The following is a 22,026-nucleotide window of genomic DNA, read 5'->3' as shown; positions in this document are numbered from 1 at the left end:
CCAAGCAATTATGCTTTGTTCTATGAAGAAAGTTCGTCTAATATAAACATTCTCAATCACTAAAATCATATAACTCCGAATTACGCTAGAAAATTTCACCGAAGAATTTTCCAGTTCCTAACGGTTGCACTTTAGGAAAATTATTTCAACTTAACCTTCCTCCCAAATATAATGATGGTCCTGAAAAGAACCGATTAATTGCCACTTATGTGCCTAATTGACAGCAGCCACTGGGCTGCGCGACCGCCATCCGATGATTCGGCTCAACGAACGCCGTCGATTGCTAGATCCGCCGAAGATGGGACACGGATGAAAATGATGTGCTGCTGCTTCCACGACCGCCACCACCACCGACCGAAAAAATTTCATCCGCATCACCACCGCTGAGACAGCCGTTGTCACTGGGACCGCTTCTGGACGCCCTGGTCCGCTCGCCGTGACATCCAGAATGAAAATGACGCGCGCACGCGAAACACGGGGCTTTTTATACACAGGGAAAACGAAGCAGTGGATCAAAAGGCCCGTACCTTACTGCAATCTGATGTCCGTGTTGGGGATTTATGAACGGAGTTGAATTTTTCACCCGGTTTGGAAAGAAACAACATTTTCAATAGTTTAACGTTGATAATCAATAGTATCAATAGAATTGGCAAATTGCTGGAGAGTTTCTGAATCGATTGATAAGCAAATGTCGAAAATCCATCGAAAGATAAAGACGCTATTAGCGTTTGAAATCTATCCTAATTTCGTGACGGTCTCGAATTTGGAAATTTCGGTTTTACACCCTGTATCTGAGTCTTCCCCTTAGACGTAGTTTACGTCAAAAGGATCTTATCTGAGTCACCAATATGCGAATGAAAATATTCCTGGAAGTATCTTACCTCATTAGGTAAATCCGACAACGTGGCCATTGTTTCATAGAAGTCGAGTGATTATCATTAGGTAAACTTTAAAAAGTATTTTTTTACAATTTACATGGTTTTCGTCATCGTCAAGAACCCGAACTAGTTTATTCGTTAAAATTCGCTGTGTTATTGTCACAAATCGAGCTACAATTTGCATCAAAATCTATATATATAAAAACCAATCTATGTATGTATGTTCGCTAACTACTTCTGAACCACTTGGCCGATTTCAACCAAATTTGGTACACACATTCTATATCCTCAGGGGAAGTTAACAAAGAGGTGGGATGGTCAATTGGAAAAGGGGGAGGGGTGGTGAGAGGGGTTTCGTTCAGAAAACGAACCATTCAGTGCAACTTTCAACTCCCAGAACCGATTTCAACCAAATGTTGAACACATATTCACTACGAGGAGGCGATCATATGGGATTTGGGAAAGGGGAGGGTCTGGAGGGAGGTTTTGTTCAGAAAACGGGCAATTCAAAGTAAATTATGAACCCCTGGACCAATTTGAACCAAATTTGGTACACACATTCTCTATTCTTAGGAAAAAATAACAAAGATGGTGGGATGGTCATTGGAAAAAGGGGAGGGTATGAAGGGAGGCGTTGTCTTTGGAAATCGAGCAATTAAGTGCAACATCCAACCCCCAGGACCGATTTCAACCAAATTTTGTACACATAATTTTCAGGATTTTCAGCTTTCAGTCACATGAAAATGTTGATAATTTCAAATCATTGCCAACGTTTCGATCCGGGGGTTTGGATCTTCATCAACGTTGGCAATGATTTGAAATTATCAACATTTTCATGTGACTGAAAGCTGAAAATCCTGAAAATTTGTACACATATTCACTACGAGGAGATACACATATTCACTACGATCACTACGAGGAGACGATCATATGGGAGGGTAAATTGGGAAAGGGGGAGGGGTCTGGAGGGTGTGGTATTGTTCAGAAAACAGGAAATTCATTGTAACTTCTAAACCCTGTACCGATTTCAACCAAATTTGGTACACCCATTCTCTATCCTAAGGAGAAGAAGACAAAGGGGTGGAATGGTCATTGGGGAAAGAAGGAGAGTAAGGGGAAGGGTTATCTTTAGAAAACGAGCAATTCAGTGTAACTCCCAACCTCCAAGACCAATTCCAACCTGATTTGGTATACATATTCTCTATTTTTGAAAGATGTTTATTGAAAAGGTAGAAGGGCCAAGGTGACAATGGGTCAAATGGGGTGGACAATGGGTCACTGTTTCAACTACTTAGAATTATTGTAGAATAGATTGAATGTATCTGAGGGCAAGAAGACTAAAATATAAGAGACCTTTTTGAACGATTTTTCTATCCGATCTCCAGGCTGCCGGTGAGAGCGATGACCCATTGTCACCCCGATGGCGGTAATATATGGTTATATTTTATATAACTCAATGTTTGTATGCATGTGTGTATATTCAGCATAACTTCTGAACCTCTTAGCCGATTTCAGCCAAATTTGGAACACACATTTTCAAAATAATGAGACGACGATAGAAGTTTTGGGAATGCTCTTTAGAAAAGAGGGAGGGTGTGTGGGAAGGAGTATTGTTCAGTTATCGATAAACTCAGTGTAACTTCTGTACCCATTTGCCGATTTCAACCAAATTTGGAACACACATTCTTTTCTCGAGAAGACGAAGATAGGGGTTAGGGATGGTATTTAGAAAACAAGCAGGTTGTGGAGAGACTGGTTTTGTTCAGCTCTCAATAACCTCAGTGTAACTTCTGGTCTTGGCCGATTTCAGCCAAATTTGGAACACACATTCTTCATATTAAGGAAACGACGATAGTGGGTCAAAGAGGGAAAAGGAAGGGTGTGGGAGAGTGGTATTGTGTAGTTATCGATCAATTCACCCCTTCATCGAGATCATGGTTTACCCAGTGAAAAGCAATAATTAATGTGTTTACTTCTGGATGATGAATGTGATTCCTTCTTTGAAAATGTACGTTTTCCCGGAATAAAACACCGGTGGTTGTTTTTCCTTCTTTAGAAATAGACGTTTATCCGGAATAAGACGAGTTTGAGTTTAAACCCCCTTTTTCAAAATCAGTAAATGTTTTCACATAAAATCTGCCTTCTTTTAAAAATGATGAAGTATCAATAAAAAAACACAATTATCCTGTTGACCAATTGGTTTATTCATTTTCCGATTGTGAAAAAACTGCGAATCAAACTGGCAACTCCGAGCAAGGCCGGGTACATACTGCTAGTACATATTAAATGCGAACGAAGAAAACAGCCTTTGTTGATTGATTTCGATGATGGTGTTAACGCTAAACAGTTACGATGACTCAAACTGAAGAAATACTGCGACGCTAGAAATTCAACACTTTTGTTACCTACTTGTTTTCATCTCATAGATCCAATGTGATACTAAACAGATGTAGTATAGTGTACATGTGTGCGTGACATTCATACGAAAACACTTCAACGTGTGACATATAGGGGCCCCATACACGCTCCGACATGTTGTACAACTTTGACTCCACCCCCAGAAAGTTTGGTTCGGTCGGAGTAAAGTCGGACCGTCTGTGGGCAAGTTGTACTGTCAAACAGTCGTACAACTTGCCCACAGACGGTCCGACTTTACTCCGACCGAACCAAATTTCCTAGGGGTGGAGTCAAAGTTGTACAACATGTCGGAGCGTGTATGGGGCCCCATAGCCTTTTAAATTCCATTCATATTTTAAAAAGAACTTGATGATCACTGTCGGTCGGGTGTTTGATTTAAAATCAACCTCTTGAACGTTCCTATGTGTACATATAGTAACGTTTTTCCTAGGTGATCATAGAATTGATAGACAGACAATAACACAAAAGCCGGAAGGTTTTCTTCAATTATAGAAATTTTCGTCTACACGGTTAGAAAAAAGTACCTAATTTTAGGTACTTTCTTCTCTTGCATCTCCCTCCCTCTTCCCTTTGTTGTCATAAAATGAAGAGCAAAGCCACTCAACAAGGGCAGTAAAGTGTGGGAACCCAACGTTGGGTAATCTCATGTTTACAAAAGTTGAGTGAAATTTATCTAACTTTTGGTTAGTTTCTATTTAAAATTAAATAGATTTTACTTAATATTAAGTGAATTTTACTTAATTTCAAGAAAAGAGTACTTAATTTTGGGTCCCCACACTGAAGCCCCGATTTGAGTGAAAAGTACCTAATATTGGGTACTATTTTCTAACAGTGTATAAGAAATCAAAAGTAAATTAATTCAGAATAGCGCAAGACTACTGAATAAAACTTGTTTATGTTTGATAGTTTTCTAATCAAACACGATTTTAGATAGAAACAATCATTTAATACATTATTACAAGAGAAAAAACTGACTGAATGCTAACAGAATTGTACATTGTAGTATGCCCGTTTCATTTCATTTGACAACACATTCTTTCGTACAAGGCACGGCTTTTTTAATTAAGGAAACTTGAACATTTTACACATCGTTACGAAACTGTAATGTTGCATCGCATGTATCAGCTTCAAATGGTCCTTTCTGTGAAACGGGCCTTATTTCGCAGTTGGGGAGCCGGTTTTGGATATACTCGATCGCTATTGGTTGAAGTTTGCATTTGGCAATTTCAAATACTGTTAGTGACGGGAAGTTGTCCGCAAATGCTTTCCACTCTTCGGTGTCCTTTCCTGATGGTGAAAACTGGGTCATCTTAAACGATAAAGCCATAATATGTTGAATAATATTGTTAATATATGCTGTGTCCAATTCTAACCATTGCTAAAATGAGGATATTAGGACATCGTGAGAACCAAGTCCAGTTGAATACCAATTTATGTGCATGGCTATATATTTTTAATTCAGTAAGGCGATTCAATTGGCTTATATCCCGAAACATTTCAGATGACATATAGTTCTGTGGAAAAACAAAAATTATTTATATGTAATATTGAACACAGTAATGATTTTTTACTTACTTCGAAAAGTACAGTTAACTGCTGCAGATTGCACAAATGTCTACAGGCGGCTGATATTTGTTTCTCCTCAGCTTCAGCTATTTCTAAGCTGATGATATTCGGTATTTTTATACAAACTTTTGCGAAAAAAACATCTGCGTCTCCAACTTCTACATATTTCAGAGAAAGTTGCTGTACTTTGTGGAAGCAATCTGTTTGTGCAAGTTCATCATGATTCAATGTTATTCGGAATAAATACAGCCTCTAAACAAACAAACAAGACATTAAAGCTGGAATACTTTTCAAATTAAAACATTACCTGCAAGTTTGGAAGTTTTGAAATCATTTGCAGTCCATTTTCGGGCATTGCATCATACAGTCGAAGCGTAAGCAACGAAGGATGATATTTTACTATTAATGATAACTGTTCTGATGACAAGTAATGTCCTAGTGAAAGCTCAGACAGGTTTGTGAACGATTTGAACAATCGTTCAGTAGGATTGATTCCCAGTTTAGACCAACATTTCACGCTCAAATGCCGCACAAGAGGAAACTTAACATTCTCGTCCCCAACACTGCAATATTCTTCACCTTCCAGAGTAATTCCAAGTTTAGTCAGTTGTTGCCCGTAGAAACTCATCAAATCTATAAAATTGCTGCTAGCTAAGTTATGCGATATGTACAAATGTTTTAGATTTGGAGCAATTTCACGCCAGTCAAAACGAGATGCTTCCAAAGAATCATACTCCAAATACAGGATACGTAAATGCGGCATTACCGGAAGCACGATCTTTTCATCGGCGATATCATCTTCGAAATCAATCATAGTTTGAATGCGCAGCTCTTTCAGCATTGTTAGGCTATCAAAAAGCCTTTTTATGTATCCAATGCTCAGCTGCAAACTTGATTCATAACAGCCTTTAATGAATAAACTCTCCAGATTACATTTGAATCGTTCCACAATTTTGGGAAGCACATAGCAGTCGTCATCATACCCTTGGAAAATTATATGTCGGTATTTACGCTCACTCGACGAAAGCTGGCTACAAATTTCAGATGCTTGTTGTTCAGAGGGCTCCAATTTCAAGACAATATTTGCCATACATTTTCGGGCGGAACATACAGCATTCCACTGACGGCAAACCAAAGTCGCTTGTTTCCACACATCTAGTGGCAGCAACGACAGAATGTGTTCCAGAACCTAAAATGACGGCACTGTTATTGTGGGACATCGTTTATGTTTGTAAACAATGGTGCAAGAATACTACTACTCTCTCACCTCAACAGGTAGTGCAGATAAAGTAGCCATTACGTAGAGTTTGGCAAATTAATATTCACTTGGTACACTTGACACACATCTGCCTGGATTATGGTCCATGTAAATGAATATATTAAACTGATGGGAACTTGCATAAAACAACACAGGGGGACATAAGCTTGTCTTTAATTGACAAACTACACTGGGATAAATTTCATATTGAATATCCAGCTTTCCACGCTCGGTAATGGTGGCTTGTCGGTGTGTAAATAAAAATCAATCGGTCTCTGTACTTTTTGACACTAGCTGGAGGATTTCCTAAAGGGACATGCAGACATTGGGATTTTTGTGTTATGTATTTTTAACATTATGTTCAATCTTGAATAAATATATGTATCACTCAAGAAAATTGACCAATTAATTGTATGTGCAATTTCTCATACGTTACTGAAATATCCAATCTCATCAATTTGATGTGGTACTCATGACCATCATTCTTGCGGCACATGCCTTGTATTTGAACAAGGCTTGGATTTAATGACATTAGGAATGCTTCTTAGAAATTACCCACCAACCCATTACCCACCAAGATCTGTTACCGAGTCGTACCCAGCAAACAAGGTTACTCTAACTTGACCGTAACATGAGTGTAACCTGTTAAAAAGTTACTCTAATTTTCTCACTGAAATTTTGAGGAAAATAATGCATTTTTTACGCAATGTCTTAAATATTGTTTAGCATTTTGAATAAAGTTTTCATCAGTTATCAATAATTAAAACTTATGAAATGATCCAAAAACAATTGCAAGTACTGTTACATTAGAGAACTATGTTGACGTATTATATCCACGGTGTTGATACAATATGTGCAACCATCAAAACACAATATATCCTATTGTATACCGTAGAGCATATGGTAATCCAATTGTTTACACTATTGAGCCTATGGTACTGTTTTATCCGGGTACTACTTTATAATAAATATAACAATTAAAATAAATGATATTACCGCATATTATTTCTTACCCTTAAAATAGGATAAAATTTATTATATAATCATATTGAACATTGAAAAAAAGGTCTTGTGCGATAAACTAATTTATTGCAACCATGGTATTGGTTGGCTCATCAGCTATAGAAAGATATGACATATGGTTCATGAAAGCAAATTTTCGTTTGCAAGTTGCCTCGATCTTGAAGCAACTTGAAGTCCTGTAAAATATAAATTGTTATCTAGATTATTTCATGCGTTTATATAGTTTTCTCACTTGGATTCTTGTTGACGGGATTCGCGAAACAAAACGTAAACAACTTCCACATCTCAATCAAACCTATGCAACATAGAATGAACGAGAAATGCAATGAACCTGCAGAGTAGTTACGTGATTTTTACGTAAGAGACATCGTACAATCAGAGTAAAAATGATCGGTGGTCGTTTAGGTTCCATCTGAGGCTTTGTGATTAATACCTGCGACATGTGAAACGTGGAATGTGTTCATTTTTAGAGAGCTACCTGATTTTCCACGTAGCATTGACGTGTAGATTATTTTGAGTGTGGTGACTACCGAGAGCTCAGCTGATGAGAAATCGGTAATTCCAGAGTCTATTATATATAGAGTTACGCAAAGAGTGAAGTCAAATCTACCTATTGAACTGTCAAACCGTCTACCAATCGAGCAAAGTAAACAAATGCTTGTTGGTAAGGCGGAAGTATTGTTATCGCCTAATGATTGTTATGGCGAATTAAAACGTCTGAATTGAAATGTATTAGATTTGTTCTAGAAACAGCTTGAAAAAACTTCAATACACCCCCAATAAAGTAGCAACAAGAAACTCACGTGTTTGCACTCTGTGGGTGACTTGGTTATCGAATTAGAAAGCTTTTAGCAGTGAACACTCCCGTGAAGGGTTGAACAAAAATGAAAGTTGCAAACAAAATAACAAGAAGATCGTTCAGAATAAGTGTAAAGAGCCCCACACATAGCCCAACAAACAACGACAAGCTACAAATAAGCATCTAGGTTGAATTATTGTTTATTAGTGATCTTCATAGCTGAATAAAATGGATGCTGAATAATTTGCTAGACAGATTTCATTTCAGCATTTAATCAAACTAATATTCGACATGGTCTATTTATTTGTTTACTACCTTTATTTGAAGTCGAACTTACGTTTTCGTTTTATCACATTTCAGCACATTGGGGAAGTTTAACAATGTACCGAACTAATGATTTTTAAAGTTCTCTGTTCGACTATGATGTGATGCTCTGAAAGGGTGGTCGAATTGAGTTTGAATAGTAAGTTAATAAGCAGGCATTAGACATCCTTCTTAACCTTTGTCCTTCTTAACCATTGGATTTCAAATTTATCTGATCTATCGCACAGTGGGAAAAACATGCTTTTTCAGTTTGAGAGAAAATCTGGGTTCTAGATCTGGGTAATTTGATTTATAGAAAAATAATGATTTATTTTCAAGGCATGCTTTTTATTTTCGTGATTTATTAAACTGTCGGAGATTATAACGAACAAAACTGCTGGAGCAATAAAAAAAATCATGCATTCATGCGGAACTAAATTTACTAAAAGCCGGACATAACGCCGTTGAATAACATCGAAAAATTATTGAATCTTTGATGTGTGGAATCCCAATATTATCGCATGGATGTTGATCTTTATTGCGGCGAAATAATAGAAAATAATTTTAGCATTTGACAATCATATCGCAACCGATTATCAAGAGATTCTGAGGAAGGCCGAATATACATTGATTTTATTTTCATAAATTCATAAATAGCATTGGGGACGGATTTTATTTTATCGTTTATCGACATTATTTTTACGTATTTTTCCTAGTGTGCGATGGTTATGACTGGCTGAACAATGGTTGAAACAAAAATCTTGTACAGTTATTATCAAACTGTAGTTTGACAGATCGACTTATTGAATAAGAGTCCAATTATGTTTCATATTCAGCAATAAGATTATTTATGTTATGCATTGAGTGAGCCATATCTAACAAATCAAGGATGGTGCGGATGACAACGTTACCGGCGGATGATCAAATGACAGCAGTTCGAGATCCGATTTAGGAAAATTTTAAAATGATTATATGAAAATAGCAATTGCTTCAAAATACGTTCATTGGAGATCTTACTGATGTTACCTTCTATGCGTTATTATTTTCGAAGAATGCACATGTAGCTGAATTGAGGCTTAGTAAAATGCTTATTAACCCTTAAATGCGCAATGTTGTTTTAAAACAACAAACCGGAAATACGTTTAATGTTAATAATTTTAATGGTAGTTTACGCTAAAAATACTTTCGACGATTTCTAAAAAAATCGCCTTGCGCCTTTAAGGGTTAAAGGTTTAACGAATCAGTTAATAAAGTTGTTTTTTAAAATGAGATGTTATAGTTGTATAACTTCGCCAAAACTGTGTGAACAAAGCTTGAACAGAAGTTGTGATAAGAAATAGTACAGACATAATTCAACACAGCGCTGAATTAAATCATCACACTGATGTTAGTTCAACTAGTGAATGTTTGTTGGGAGGATACGTTTGCGTTGCGTTTGACAGTTTTCTCATGGGAAATGTGTCAAACGCAACGCAAACGTACACACCAAAATCTTAAATCGCCTTTTAGCAAAATGCTTTGCTGAAAATCAATCATCAATTTTGAAGCTTACTGAAAGTCAGTAATTTGATTTGTCCTAACTGAAAATCAGCATACTTCTTCAGATTACTGATCGCTCAGCATTTCCCATCGACTTGACAGTTCCTTAGTTTGAATAGAAGAGAAGCATATTTTTAGTTAGAGCAGGAGGTTCTAATTATTGTTTTTAATGTGTGTTATTTAATGAAACACTGAATTCCCCTTAATCCAAAATGAAACTGGTAAGTATTTTAACTTATAAAGGCCAGTATCGACTTAAAAAGTAGAGAGGTTACGGAATGTTGTTCAATATTACCAAGAGGAATTTTGACAACTGATCTGCATGGAGCAAATTGTCACTTTTACTTACGGAATAATCGAGCAGAATATTTTTCCGAAAGTAAAGTGACAGCTCCCATTACTTTGCGTGGGAACCTTACAAATGCCAATTTTGTTTTTTGTTCTTTTCATGTGGATACTGTTGTAAGAATTTTGTTTCGATTCTTTACTTTTCCGATTCAGTGAACGGAATTTAACATGTGATTGAGATAGAAAAAGAAATTTCTTTTGAACACGATACCAACCTTAAGTCATATTTGCTTAAGAATAATATCGAATAATTGTTCGGAAAATTATACATATTTTCAGCCTATCCAATCGCAGAGGACGTCCAGCGCTCGGGCCATTTCAATCACACAGGTCTTATGCATGTATTGTGTATGTTTATCATAATAATTTTGATTTTTTATGTTTTCTTTTGGAAATAAATATGAAAAGTAAAAATCAATTTGTTGGTGTTTTGAATCGAAAAACAAATTCAAATATTTTGATGAATTTTATCAGCATAATGCTGTCAAGTCCTGCAACGGTCGAACCAACTGAATTTTCAGCAAATTTTTCGAATTTGCTGATTATCCAGTAAATAGTTGTCAAATGACATGTCAGTTCACCTTGCTGAAATTTTCAGTAATTTCTATTTGCTGAAATAAATAATTGCTGATCGTTCAGGGGCGGGGCTCTTAAGAAAATCCTCTTTGCGCAACTCTACACAGAAAATATAACAATTAAAATAAATGATATTACCGCATATTATTTCTTACCCTTAAAATAGGATAAAATTTATTACTATGTCTGAAACTTGATTATGCATATGTACAACATGTGATAGATTTAGTTCGGAAAAGGTATTGGAGGGTAACCGCCCCTTCGTTGGGGTTTGATCCCACGACCCCAGTTCGCATGACAGGTGCTTTCCCTACTAAGCTACGAAGGACCTCCGTCGTCCACCGCAGCTTAGCGGGTACTGATGAAACCAAATTCCCAGCACCAGGTACCAGCCGATCTCTCGCAATACATTTTCAGAACTAACTCTCTCAAATGTATTTTTGTACACAATGTCAACCAAGTAGGATGAGTATTTAGTATTGTCCGGCTCCTACACACTTGCTTCATCAGCAACGGCGCTCAATGACGGCTCTTGGTTGACATTGTGTACAAAAATACATTGAAAATTGATTCTGAAAATGTATTGACGACTTCAGTACCCTCCACTAATTCAATTGTAACATAAATAATTCCACTCCAGGTAATTTAATACCCGGCATATAGGCAATTAACTTTGAATGTAAGGATAAAATTTATTATATAATCATATTGAACATTGAAAAAAAGGTCTTGTGCGATAAACTAATTTATTGCAACCATGGTATTGGTTGGCTCATCAGCTATAGAAAGAGAGCAAATTTTCGTTTGCAAGTTGCCTCGATCTTGAAGCAACTTGAAGTCCTGTAAAAAATAAATAGTTATCTAGATTATTACATGCGTTTATATAGTTTTCTCACTTGGATTCTTGTTGACGGGATTCGCGAAACAAAACGTAAACAACTTCCACATCTCAATCAAACCTATGCAACATAGAATGAACGAGAAATGCAATGAACCTGCAGAGTAGTTACGTGATTTTCACGTAAGAGACATCGTACAATCAGAGTAAAAATGATCGGTGGTCATTTAGGTTCCATCTGAGGCTTTGTGATTAATACCTGCGACATGTGAAACGTAGAATGTGTTCATTTTTAGAGAGCTACCTGATTTTCCACGTAGCATTGACGTGTAGATTATTTTGAGTGTGGTGACTACCGAGAGCTCAGCTGTTGAGAAATCGGTAATTCCAGAGTCTATTATATATAGAGTTACGCAAAGAGTGAAGCCAAATCTACCTACACTACTAAAAATCCACACATATTTATTGGCAAAAATCCATAGATTTAACTTATGATGTATATCAGCGCACACATAACCATTCCCCACGCGAACTACTAATAAAATATATATCCAAATAAACTTTATGTGTGGTCACGAATTAGCAATTATATAATTTATGTGTGGTTCTATATCGATTATATTAGGGTTGAGCTACAATTGCAAAAATTTATAACGGCGACACATATATCTTATATAGATATTTTTAGCAGTGTATTTTTTTTTCTTCCTAAACAATGGAGGGGGAATCTGCTCAACAGACATCCTGGGTTGACCAGGAAGTGCTGGGTTAGGGGCCACCGCCTAACCGCCAGTAGCATATTCAAGTAGACACCAAACAGTGCGGTCGCATTTTCGATTCGGTCCGCGTTTTTATTTAGTGTAATTAAATAATTAATCTTTAAGTGAAGCCTCAATTATACTTAGTGCATAATGAGTTGCAAAATTTGTAAAAGCAGTGTTAGTGACAATCGTTTTTTGTGGAAATGTGAAAGTTGTCCAAAGCGATTCCACGCTGCTTGTATTGGAGTTGAAGATTTGGTGCGCGAATACATGCTGCCCGCTTGCACAGATTGTCAATCCCGTGTCGGCATCGAACTTAATCTGAAAGAATTGATTTGCCAACAGTCACTTCTCTCAGATCAGATTAAAGCTCAAACGGAGGCCAATCACAGGTCTACCCTGAAAATGCAGAACGACAGTGTATTCCACGAAGCAGTTGATCGTCTTGAGTCCCAGCTTGACGGTATTAAAAACGAGCTGAAGGCGAATAAAAATGCAACGGTCGCGGTCACCGCCCTCAAAAACCACGTATCAACACTCTTTGATGACACACTGGAGGTCGTTAAGCAAAACATTACCGATTCGCTCAAATCGATGATGGCCAATCTTCTGCTCGAAGTGACCAATTTAGGAATATGCACGCAGGAGATTGCGTCTAAATTTGCTGATCACTCACAAGTAGTGGAACAGATAAATCCAATCAACTCGGAAGTATTAGACGAGTTGAAAGCATTATCTGTGGCTTTCAGTGCTCTGGAGTCGAATTTGAAGCCTACGATACAAGACCCTGCACCAAACATAGCTGATGAACTGATTAACCTGGATATGGATATGTTTACTCCACAACCGAATCCTTCTAATGACACGAATTGGAGGTGGATAAATGGGCGCAGAACATTATGGAAGGTGTGGAGAGCCGACTGGAGTGAATATGACAAGTCAACAAAAGCATATAAAGGGGCACGAAATCGTCGATCGAGGAGCAACAATAACAACGATATCAATTACAACAGCGTTTACTTCAATTACAACGGAGCCGCCAACACCTCCAACAACAACAACAATAATAGGAACTACGCGCCCGATAGAGAACTACTCAACGCAGCGAAGCGACAATTTGCCGGGCCCCCGACATCAAATGGCAATAATAGATACACCAATTTCCAACGAGGAGAGACACTCAACCCCCTCATCAGACCGACGTGTGGCTCTTCCTCGCCCAACTGGTTCATAGGTCATTCAAACCATATAGCTTCGTCGAATGTAGGTAATGCAAATTTTCTTTATTAGAGACGCAAGATTCTGAAGAACGAGGCATTGACGCATTAGGTTCAACTAAAGAAGTAACGATTTATTGTCAAAATTTTAACAGGATGAAAAGTGCCTGTAAAATTAATGAAATTTACAAACAGGTAGCATCTTGTGATTATAACTTCATTTTAGGAACTGAGACTAGTTGGGATTCTAGTGTGAATAATGAAGAAGTGTTTGGGAATCGCTACAATGTTTTTAGAGATGATCGCGATAAATCGCTATCTAATAAGAAATCTGGTGGAGGAGTATTGATCGCTGCTAGCACAGATTATGAGGCCGAAGAAATTGAATCAGTTAAATGTAAAGAATTTGATCATATTTGGATCAAGTCTACTATTGGGAACCAAGTACATATTTTTGCGACAGTGTACTTTCCTCCTGAACATGCAAAAGGAGTCATATGAAAATTTTTCACTATTGCTGAAGAAATCGTATCAAAATTTAATGCCGAAACAAACGTTCACATATATGGTGACTTTAATCAGCGAGCAGCTAATTTTATTGTTGACGACGAAAATGACCATTTTTGATACCAATTGTAGGAGATAATGAAACACTTCAAACTCTCTTTGACAAAAGTTCAAACATAGGATTGCATCAAGTGAATCATGTTAGAAATCATAACAATTGCTACCTAGACTTACTTTTTACTAATATGACTGATGATTTCTGCGTGACCGAGTCATCTTCCCCTCTATGGAAAAACGAAGTGTTTCATATTGCAATTGAATACTCCATTTTCAACCACGAGACATCTAGAACATTTGATGACAATTTATCCGAACCCTATCTCGATTTTAGAAATGCAAACTACGAGCTTATTAAAAATAACTTGAACTGTATCGATTGGCAAACCCTTATCGGCAACCTAAATCCTGACCAAGCCGTAAATGTATTCTATCAAACATTGAGCGATGTATTAATGATGGCAGTACCTATAAAAGCAAAACAAAAATATAAAATAAGATTCCAGCATGGTACAATAGGAATATAGTTAATATAAAAATAGAAAACAAAAAGCGCATAAAGCGTATAAGAATAATAGGAACGATTCAAATTTAGCATATTATTTGTCATTATGTGATGAGTTGAATTTAGAAATTAAAAAGGCACATGATGATTACACTAATAAGATTGAACGCAATATTAAATCAGACCCAAAATCATTTTTCAACTATGTTCGAGATAAACAAAAATCCAGTAGTTTTCCAACAAAAATGCAACTTGACAATAAGATTGGGAATAATTCATTTGAAGTCAGTAACTTATTTGCTGATTTTTCAAGACGTTTACACAATACATGATAACTGTGATCGTGATTACTCTTATTTCTCTTACCTTCCTGAGTTAGAAAATGATGTCGCAGTCGATAACATATCTCCAAACGAAATCCTACATGCCCTCAAATCTTTAGACTCTTCGAAGGGTGCTGGCCCTGACCACCTACCACCCATACTGTTTAAATCACTTCCAAATGAGTTTGTCAAACCTCTATTTTGGTTATTTAATTCATCTCTGAAACACAATACGCTTCCTTCTACTTGGAAACAATCGTTTTTGATACCAATTTTTAAAAGTGGCAAAAAATCTGACATTAAAAATTACCGTGGCATCGCTATATTGTCTTGCATTCCTAAGTTATTTGAATTCATTATTAACAATAAAATCTTCACACAAGTTCAAGGTTTAATTACCCGTAACCAGCACGGTTTTGTTAAAGGAAGGTCAACAACGACTAACTTGCTGCAATTTGTATCATTTTCGATAAACGCTTTAGATAGAGGAAATTATGTTGAAGCTCTATACACTGATTTCAGTAAGGCGTTTGACAGAGTTGATATTTCTCTCTTACTTTTCAAATTATCCAAGCTAGGCCTCAATCCCAGGTTAAGAAAATGGATTGAATCATATTTGACTGGCAGAACCCAGAGAGTAAGATTTGATGGATGTTTGTCAAAACAAGTTAAGGTTACATCTGGAGTACCACAAGGATCCCACCTTGGTCCATTGTTATTCATCTTATTCGTCAACGATGTGAATCATGTTTTGAATTACCTGAATGTTTCAATTTACGCAGATGACATGAAACTCTTTCTAGAAATACATAAGCAATCTGATCTACTAGTGTTTCAAAATGAAATCAACGATTTTATAAATGGTGTAAGAAAAATCTGTTACAACTGAATATAAAAAAGTGCCATTCAATCTCGTTTACAAGAAAGATCAATACGGCACAAGAACAAATATACATAGGTCAGAAAACAGTTGAAAGATGCAAACTAATTAGAGATTTAGGTATCATTCTGGACTCCAAATTATCGTTTATAGATCACTATAATAATATTATCTATAAAGCAAGCAACATGCTTAGTTTTATCAAAAGATTCAGTTATAATTTCAATGATCCTTACACAATCAAAACTTTGTACGTTGCACATGTTAGGCCTCATTTAGAATACTGCAGTGTAGTTTGGGCTCCGTATCATGAAACACATGTAAACCGCATAGAATCAGTTCAGAAACAATTTTACTTTTTGCGCTCCGAAAACTAGGGTGGACGTCTCTACCATTGCCTCCTTATGAATCACGGTGTTTATTAATTAACCTAGAAGAACTCAAAAACGCAGGGAATTCTCAATGATAGCTTTCATGAACGATATTATCGCACAAAGAGTGGATAGTAGTGAAATTTTGGCAAATATTAATTTTACGCCCCTATCCGTCCACTTAGAAATAGAAGTCTATTTTATATCAATAATCAAAGAACAAACTATGGCAGAAATGGCCCAATAAATAGAATGATGACATGTTATAATGCACATTGTGAAACAATTGATGTAACGATGAGTAAAACTAATCTAAAAGAAGTGTTCTTCTCTAGACAAGTTAGGTAATGACTGAAGTACACATAGACTAGATAATAAGTATTTATTGTACAAAGTATAATTGGTCTACATTTGATTGACGGCAAATAAATAAATAAATAAATAAATAAATGAGGGAGGCAGGGCTGCATCCCCGACCAGCTAAACCGTTTCCATTGCCGCCAAGCCCATCGTCCCTTCGGTACAACCAGAAAGTAATGCTTCAAAGGGGGGCCAGTGCATGACGCACCCTCGAGGTTAGCTGCGTGTCCTTGCAGCATCGAACATCGTGACTCGCTTTTTTAGAAGAACACCATGGTATCGTGCCAGCGCATTGCCGGCTTTCCAGGTGGCCTTACCACGCCCTATGTCCTCGGAAGATGGGCAGGGTCGACTTCGCGCCTGCTTCCCTCTGCACGACTGGTATCAAGAATGATGATGCCGCGTGCACCCCAAATTGACCTTTCTGCGATAGGGCCTATTCGCCAGCACACAGAGGGACTTGCCGACGCGAGGCCTACGCCTGCCCCAGCCTTGACGAGGACCCCTTTCCGTCCTCGGGCTCGGAACCCGCCCGGTTGACCGACGCCGCGAAAGCGACGATACCATGTTGTTCTTCACGCGGCCACTTGTTTGATAAAAGGATCGAGTTCGACCACAGAGCATGACCACCGGTATGACCCATGAAGCCGACTCCGATCCCTTGGACCACCTCTTATTTGCGCCTGAACTAGCCATCCTTGAGTCCACACGCCACCTTCTGTGTAGCTTCGAGACGATTTGGGCGATAGCCGATAAAACGGCGTTCCAGCCAACTTCATCTTTACACATCCTCCGAACTAGGTTGTCCGGGGTAGTGTCTAGACCACATGTGGCAAGCATGTGGTCACGCATTGCGCGAAAACATGAGCACACGAACAACACGTGTTCCGCCGTTTCCTCTAAACCTGCGCACACCAAACACTCGGGCGAAGCCGAGCAAGCCAGCTGCTTTACCTGCACTTTGATTTTGCAGCACGCTTAAACGCCGGGCATATCGAGCCCCCCATGGGGTGCTTGCTGTTCACAGCTTTGCTGGAACAAAGCAAACGATTGGGAGGGTTCGTGCAGAATTGTGCCTTATGCCCCTCCACCCCCAACGGCGGCAGAGCTTGCTTCTGCCAGGGACTGTGCAGTCCCATTGCTTGTGCCCCGGTTCCAGGCACTTGAAGCAAACTTCGGGTTGCTCGTATATGCGCACAGGGCATACCGACCATCCCACCTTGACGCTCCCTAACTTGACTACCTTGAGGCGTCCGCTGCAGATAGCCGAACCAATGCTACCTGCGTCCCTGCCGGACCTTTCCGTAGCCGAACGGCTGCGGTGGGCGTCTCCACTTCACACTGTCGCCGCAGTGCCGTGACGAGCTCTTCGACTTCAGTGATCTCGTCCAGGTCTTTAACCCTTAGATTCACCTCCGTCGTGAGTGCCCTCACCTTGACCGTCTCGCCTAGGACCTCCTCCGCCAACTTCTTGTAGGCGGCGCCCTTTGCGAGACGCCCCGCTTCAGCTCGAGTATCATCTCGCCCATCCGGGTACGTCTTATTCGACGTACGTCGGCGCCGAGTTCACCGAGCTTGACGTCACTCCTCATCGCCTTCAAAACATCCGAGTACTTAGCCTCGTCCGCCGTGATGACTAGGGCATCGCCCCTGGAGCGATTGGCGCCTACCCTAGACTTCTTGCTACCCTCATTCGCCTGGGCCTTCTTTTCGGCCCTTGACGTCTTCGGTTTCCTCTTGTTCTTGACCAGGGTCCAGGAGGCGTCATTCCCCTCTATTTCCCTGGTCTGGTGTGGCTGAGAACTTTCAGCCTGCCGTAACCCCTTACCACCGTCTTGCCTGAGTGGACGGACCTTTCCAGGTCCTTCCTCCCCCGGTTTTGGAGGTACCTGACCGGGGTTCAGCTTCCCAGCCCCACTACCCTTGTTCGGGGTAGTAACCCTCCGCGTTTTGGAGCGGCCCCCCCTGGAGTCTGTCTCCCCCGTTTTTGTGTCTGCTCCGTTGGAGTAGTCACCCCCGACGTACCCGCAAATACTTGAGCCTCAGTCTGGGCAGACTTTGGCACCACCGTCTTAGCTGGCACGCCTTCGATCGACTCGACCTTGCCCGAGTCCGCGAATCCTTGGGCCTCAGTCTGGGTAGACCTCGACTCCACCGATTTCACGGATTTACACTTGGCCGTCCCGACCGCCCTCTCCAGCTTGGCGTCCAGCATCGACTTTCGAAGTTTCTGCAAGCTCCTCTTGAGGTCCTTGCTGATATTATGCTTCGATGACGCAAAGTCGATGATGGCGTCCAGCTGTTCCGTCGCCACCTCGAAGGCCGAAAGCCCATCGCGTTTGCGGTTCATCGCCTTCACATGCCATGGGCCGTCAATAACCCCTTCCGGCGTTTTTATAGCCGAGAGAAAGGTTGAGTGACCCACGCTGGCGCTGCGCACTGAGCTGCCGACTATTGCCTCTGGCCTCCTAGGCGGAGACCTGAACAACCCACCTCTTGCGAAGGGGTTGTCGCCTACACTACTACCAATAATTGAAGAATTGACTTGGTTTTCCATTTTGGTCCCATGAGTTGCTCGGGAAAAGAGGTCCACCACGCCAGAGCCCAGCATAACGCGGTAAGGGACAATTACTGTGGAGGGTGCCCAGGTACCCCACAGGCTCCGTTAAAGGCCTAGCTTATTATTTCACCCCCCTGGCCATGCATCCCCTCGGCACGGGTCGTTTGACGCCTTGGGATTAGGGGTTAGGGACGATGGTCCCGGTCTAACTCGCAGTGGCCATGGGGAGGGGTCGTCAAGCCCTTGGACAAAGTCCCTGCTGCCCTGCAGTGTATTGAACTGTCAAACCGTCTACCTATCGAGCAAAGTAAACAAATACTTGTTGGTAAGGCGGAAGTATTGTTATCGCCTAATGATTGTTATGGCGAATTAAAACGCCTGAATTGAAATGTGTTAGATTTGTTCTAGAAACAGCTTGAAAAAACTTTAATACACCCCCAATAAATTAGCAACAAGAAACTCACGTGTTTGCACTCTGTGGGTGACTTGGTTATCGAATGAATCGCCTGCTTTGAGCGTACTTACAGCGGCACAGAAGGAGTTAACTTTCTGAAATCAGTATGGCGAAAGGCATCTACGGTTCGATTACTCGAAATTAAGCACCTTAATCGAAAAAATATTTGGAAGGCGTAGTAGCGGACACCATCCTTCATAACCGGTACCAAATAATTTTTCATGAATAGTTCCTAGTCTTGAGAAAACCCGCGTTAGATGTCTTTCGCCGTACAAATTTCTGGCGGTTAACTCATGCTGGCTATTTTGCGCATATACTATAGCGCCGGGATGTGATAGCGGCGAGTAGAAAATCAGCCACTGCCAATAATTCATTAGAAAGCTTTTAGCAGTGAACACTCCCGTGAAGTCATTTTAAGGGTTGAACAAAAATGAAAGTTTCAAACAGAATAACAAGAAGATCGTTCAGAATAAGTGTAAAGAGCCCCACACATAGGATACGTTTGCGTTGCGTTTGACAGTTTTCTCATGGGAAATGTGTCAAACGCAACGCAAACGTACACACCAAAATCTTAAATCGCCTTTCAGCAAAATGCTTTGCTGAAAATCAATCATCAGTTTTGAAGCTTATCAGTAATTTGATTTGTCCTAACTGAAAATCAGCATACTTCTTCAGATTACTGATCGCTCAGCATTTCCCATCGACTTGACAGTTCCTTAGTTTGAATAGAAGAGAAGCATATTTTTAGTTAGAGCAGGAGGTTCTAATTACTGTTTTTAATGTGTGTTATTTAATGAAACACTAAATTCCCCTCAATCCAAAATGAAACTGGTAAGTATTTTAACTTATAAGTCATATTTGCTTAAGAATAATATCGAATAATTGTTCGGAAAATTATACATATTTTCAGCCTATCCAATCGCAGAGGACGTCCAGCGCTCGGGCCATTTCAATCACACAGGTCTGATGCATGTATTGTGTATGTTTATCATAATAATTTTGATTTTTTTTATGTTTTCTTTTGGAAATAAATATGAAAAGTAAAAATCAATTTGTTGGTGTTTTGAATCGAAAAACAAATTCAAATATTTTGATGAATTTTATCAGCATAATGCTGTCAAATCCTGCAACGGTCGAACCAACTGAATTTTCAGCAAATTTTTCGAATTTGCTGATTATCCAGTAAATAGTTGTCAAATGACATGTCAGTTCACCTTGCTGAAATTTTCAGTAATTTCTATTTGCTGAAATAATTGCTGATCGTTCAGGGGCGGGGCTCTTAAGAAAATCCTCTTTGCGCAACTCTACACAGAAAAAAAAACATTATTCTATCAAATAATTTGTCCTTTTGAATTAAAAAGTGCTCAATTTTATTAAAAATAAAAGTAAAATTTTTATGTTCGAAAACGATATATTTATTTAAAAAGTGACTTTTCACGATTTAGTGTGTTCATTTAAAAGTTGTTCTTTTCAATACAAAAATTGTACAACTGTCAATCCACTCAAATAAAAATATATATTTGTTTTGCAAGTGACAGTAAATTTCTGTTGTTGTCTGTTGTCTGCAATCCGGTCAAAGAAGTGTGCCATCAGCCAGGATCAGTTGCAGCAATTTGTTTGTTCTTTGCCGTGGCCATCCGAGCTTGTTACCTTCATCTACAACGCGCTCGCTATTATCGCAATTAAGCCGACAGCAGAGGTAACCCAAGTAACCACCAAGCATTAATTCATGCATGTAATCAATCACAGATCAGCATATTAAATGCTAATTGCATTAGATCGGTTTCATCCGATGTAAAGATGCATTTATTCATCGCCTGTCAAGCAACGATACACTAGTTCAGCGTTACGAATGCACCGATGCATTACATATGTTTTATTTCAACATGTCAAAGTAATAAGGCATTATTTTGGTCGTAAAAGGGCCTTTTTCCACTTTAAGTCAACTTTAATGGCTGTATTATTTGCAAGTATATATAGCTCCATGGTTACTTGGGAAGTTATCGAAACAATACATTTATTGGTATTTTATATACAATCAGCTTAGTCGATTCACCATCACAATTTTCCACCTATTTTGCTTTCAGCTAGCAGATTCTTTACCCGATCGACCATTATTGGATTGGAAATGGCTTCCCGAGTGACTTCCCAAGTTGGCGTGCCTTGTGATAAAAGGATATGGACTTTCACGCATTTCTGTTACTTATATTAAAATTTTCCATCAAAATTGAGGACGCATCAGAATTTCGCATCGATAAAGCATGAATAATCTTCCACCTTCGCCAGCTGCTCGGCCAGCTGTGCAAATTGGCGCAGCTGTTAAATATGGCTTCAACTAAATAATGTTATTTATTAATTATTGATAAATTGTTATTAAATATTTCCTGAAAACGAACCATCCAAAAAGTCAATTGTGGGGAAAACGAGAAAGGAAAGGAGGGAGGGAGAAACAGGTAAAACATGGGGTGATTGGGGGGATTTCTTT

At 39.1% G+C, this 22,026-nt stretch overlaps 2 protein-coding genes across 5 annotated transcripts in view; both read right to left on the bottom strand.

Moving 5' to 3' along the window:
• The window catches only part of LOC134225623 (uncharacterized), a 41,897-nt gene extending 40,829 nt beyond the window's left edge, over positions 1-1,068 (bottom strand). For all 3 annotated transcript variants that reach the window (XM_062705836.1, XM_062705835.1, XM_062705837.1), the window contains exon 1: positions 882-1,068. Coding sequence is in view for 2 of the 3 variants with exons in the window: in XM_062705835.1 (XP_062561819.1) it covers positions 882-911 (30 nt within the window). In the remaining variant the exon portion in view is untranslated. The remainder of the gene's footprint in view (positions 1-881) is intronic.
• A 3,082-nt stretch (positions 1,069-4,150) lies between these two features.
• Positions 4,151-6,282, bottom strand: LOC134227617 (uncharacterized). Of its 2 annotated transcripts, none has more exons than XM_062709232.1 (5): positions 6,130-6,282; positions 5,170-6,065; positions 4,872-5,114; positions 4,670-4,810; positions 4,151-4,605 (listed from the first exon to the last, which is right to left on the bottom strand). In XM_062709232.1, the coding sequence occupies exons 2-5, from the start codon at positions 5,950-5,952 to the stop codon at positions 4,378-4,380; spliced, it is 1,395 nt and encodes a 464-aa protein (XP_062565216.1). In that variant the 5' UTR covers positions 5,953-6,065; positions 6,130-6,282; the 3' UTR covers positions 4,151-4,377. The 2 variants fall into 2 exon arrangements, with proteins under 2 accessions (XP_062565216.1, XP_062565214.1); XM_062709230.1 differs by having other exon boundaries at positions 5,170-6,051; positions 6,130-6,279.
• Positions 6,283-22,026: the final 15,744 nt, after the last annotated feature.

This window comes from Armigeres subalbatus, chromosome 3 (assembly GCF_024139115.2).
Source record: "Armigeres subalbatus isolate Guangzhou_Male chromosome 3, GZ_Asu_2, whole genome shotgun sequence".
NCBI lineage: Eukaryota > Metazoa > Arthropoda > Insecta > Diptera > Culicidae > Armigeres > Armigeres subalbatus.
This window is presented reverse-complemented; position numbering and strand designations above follow the sequence as displayed.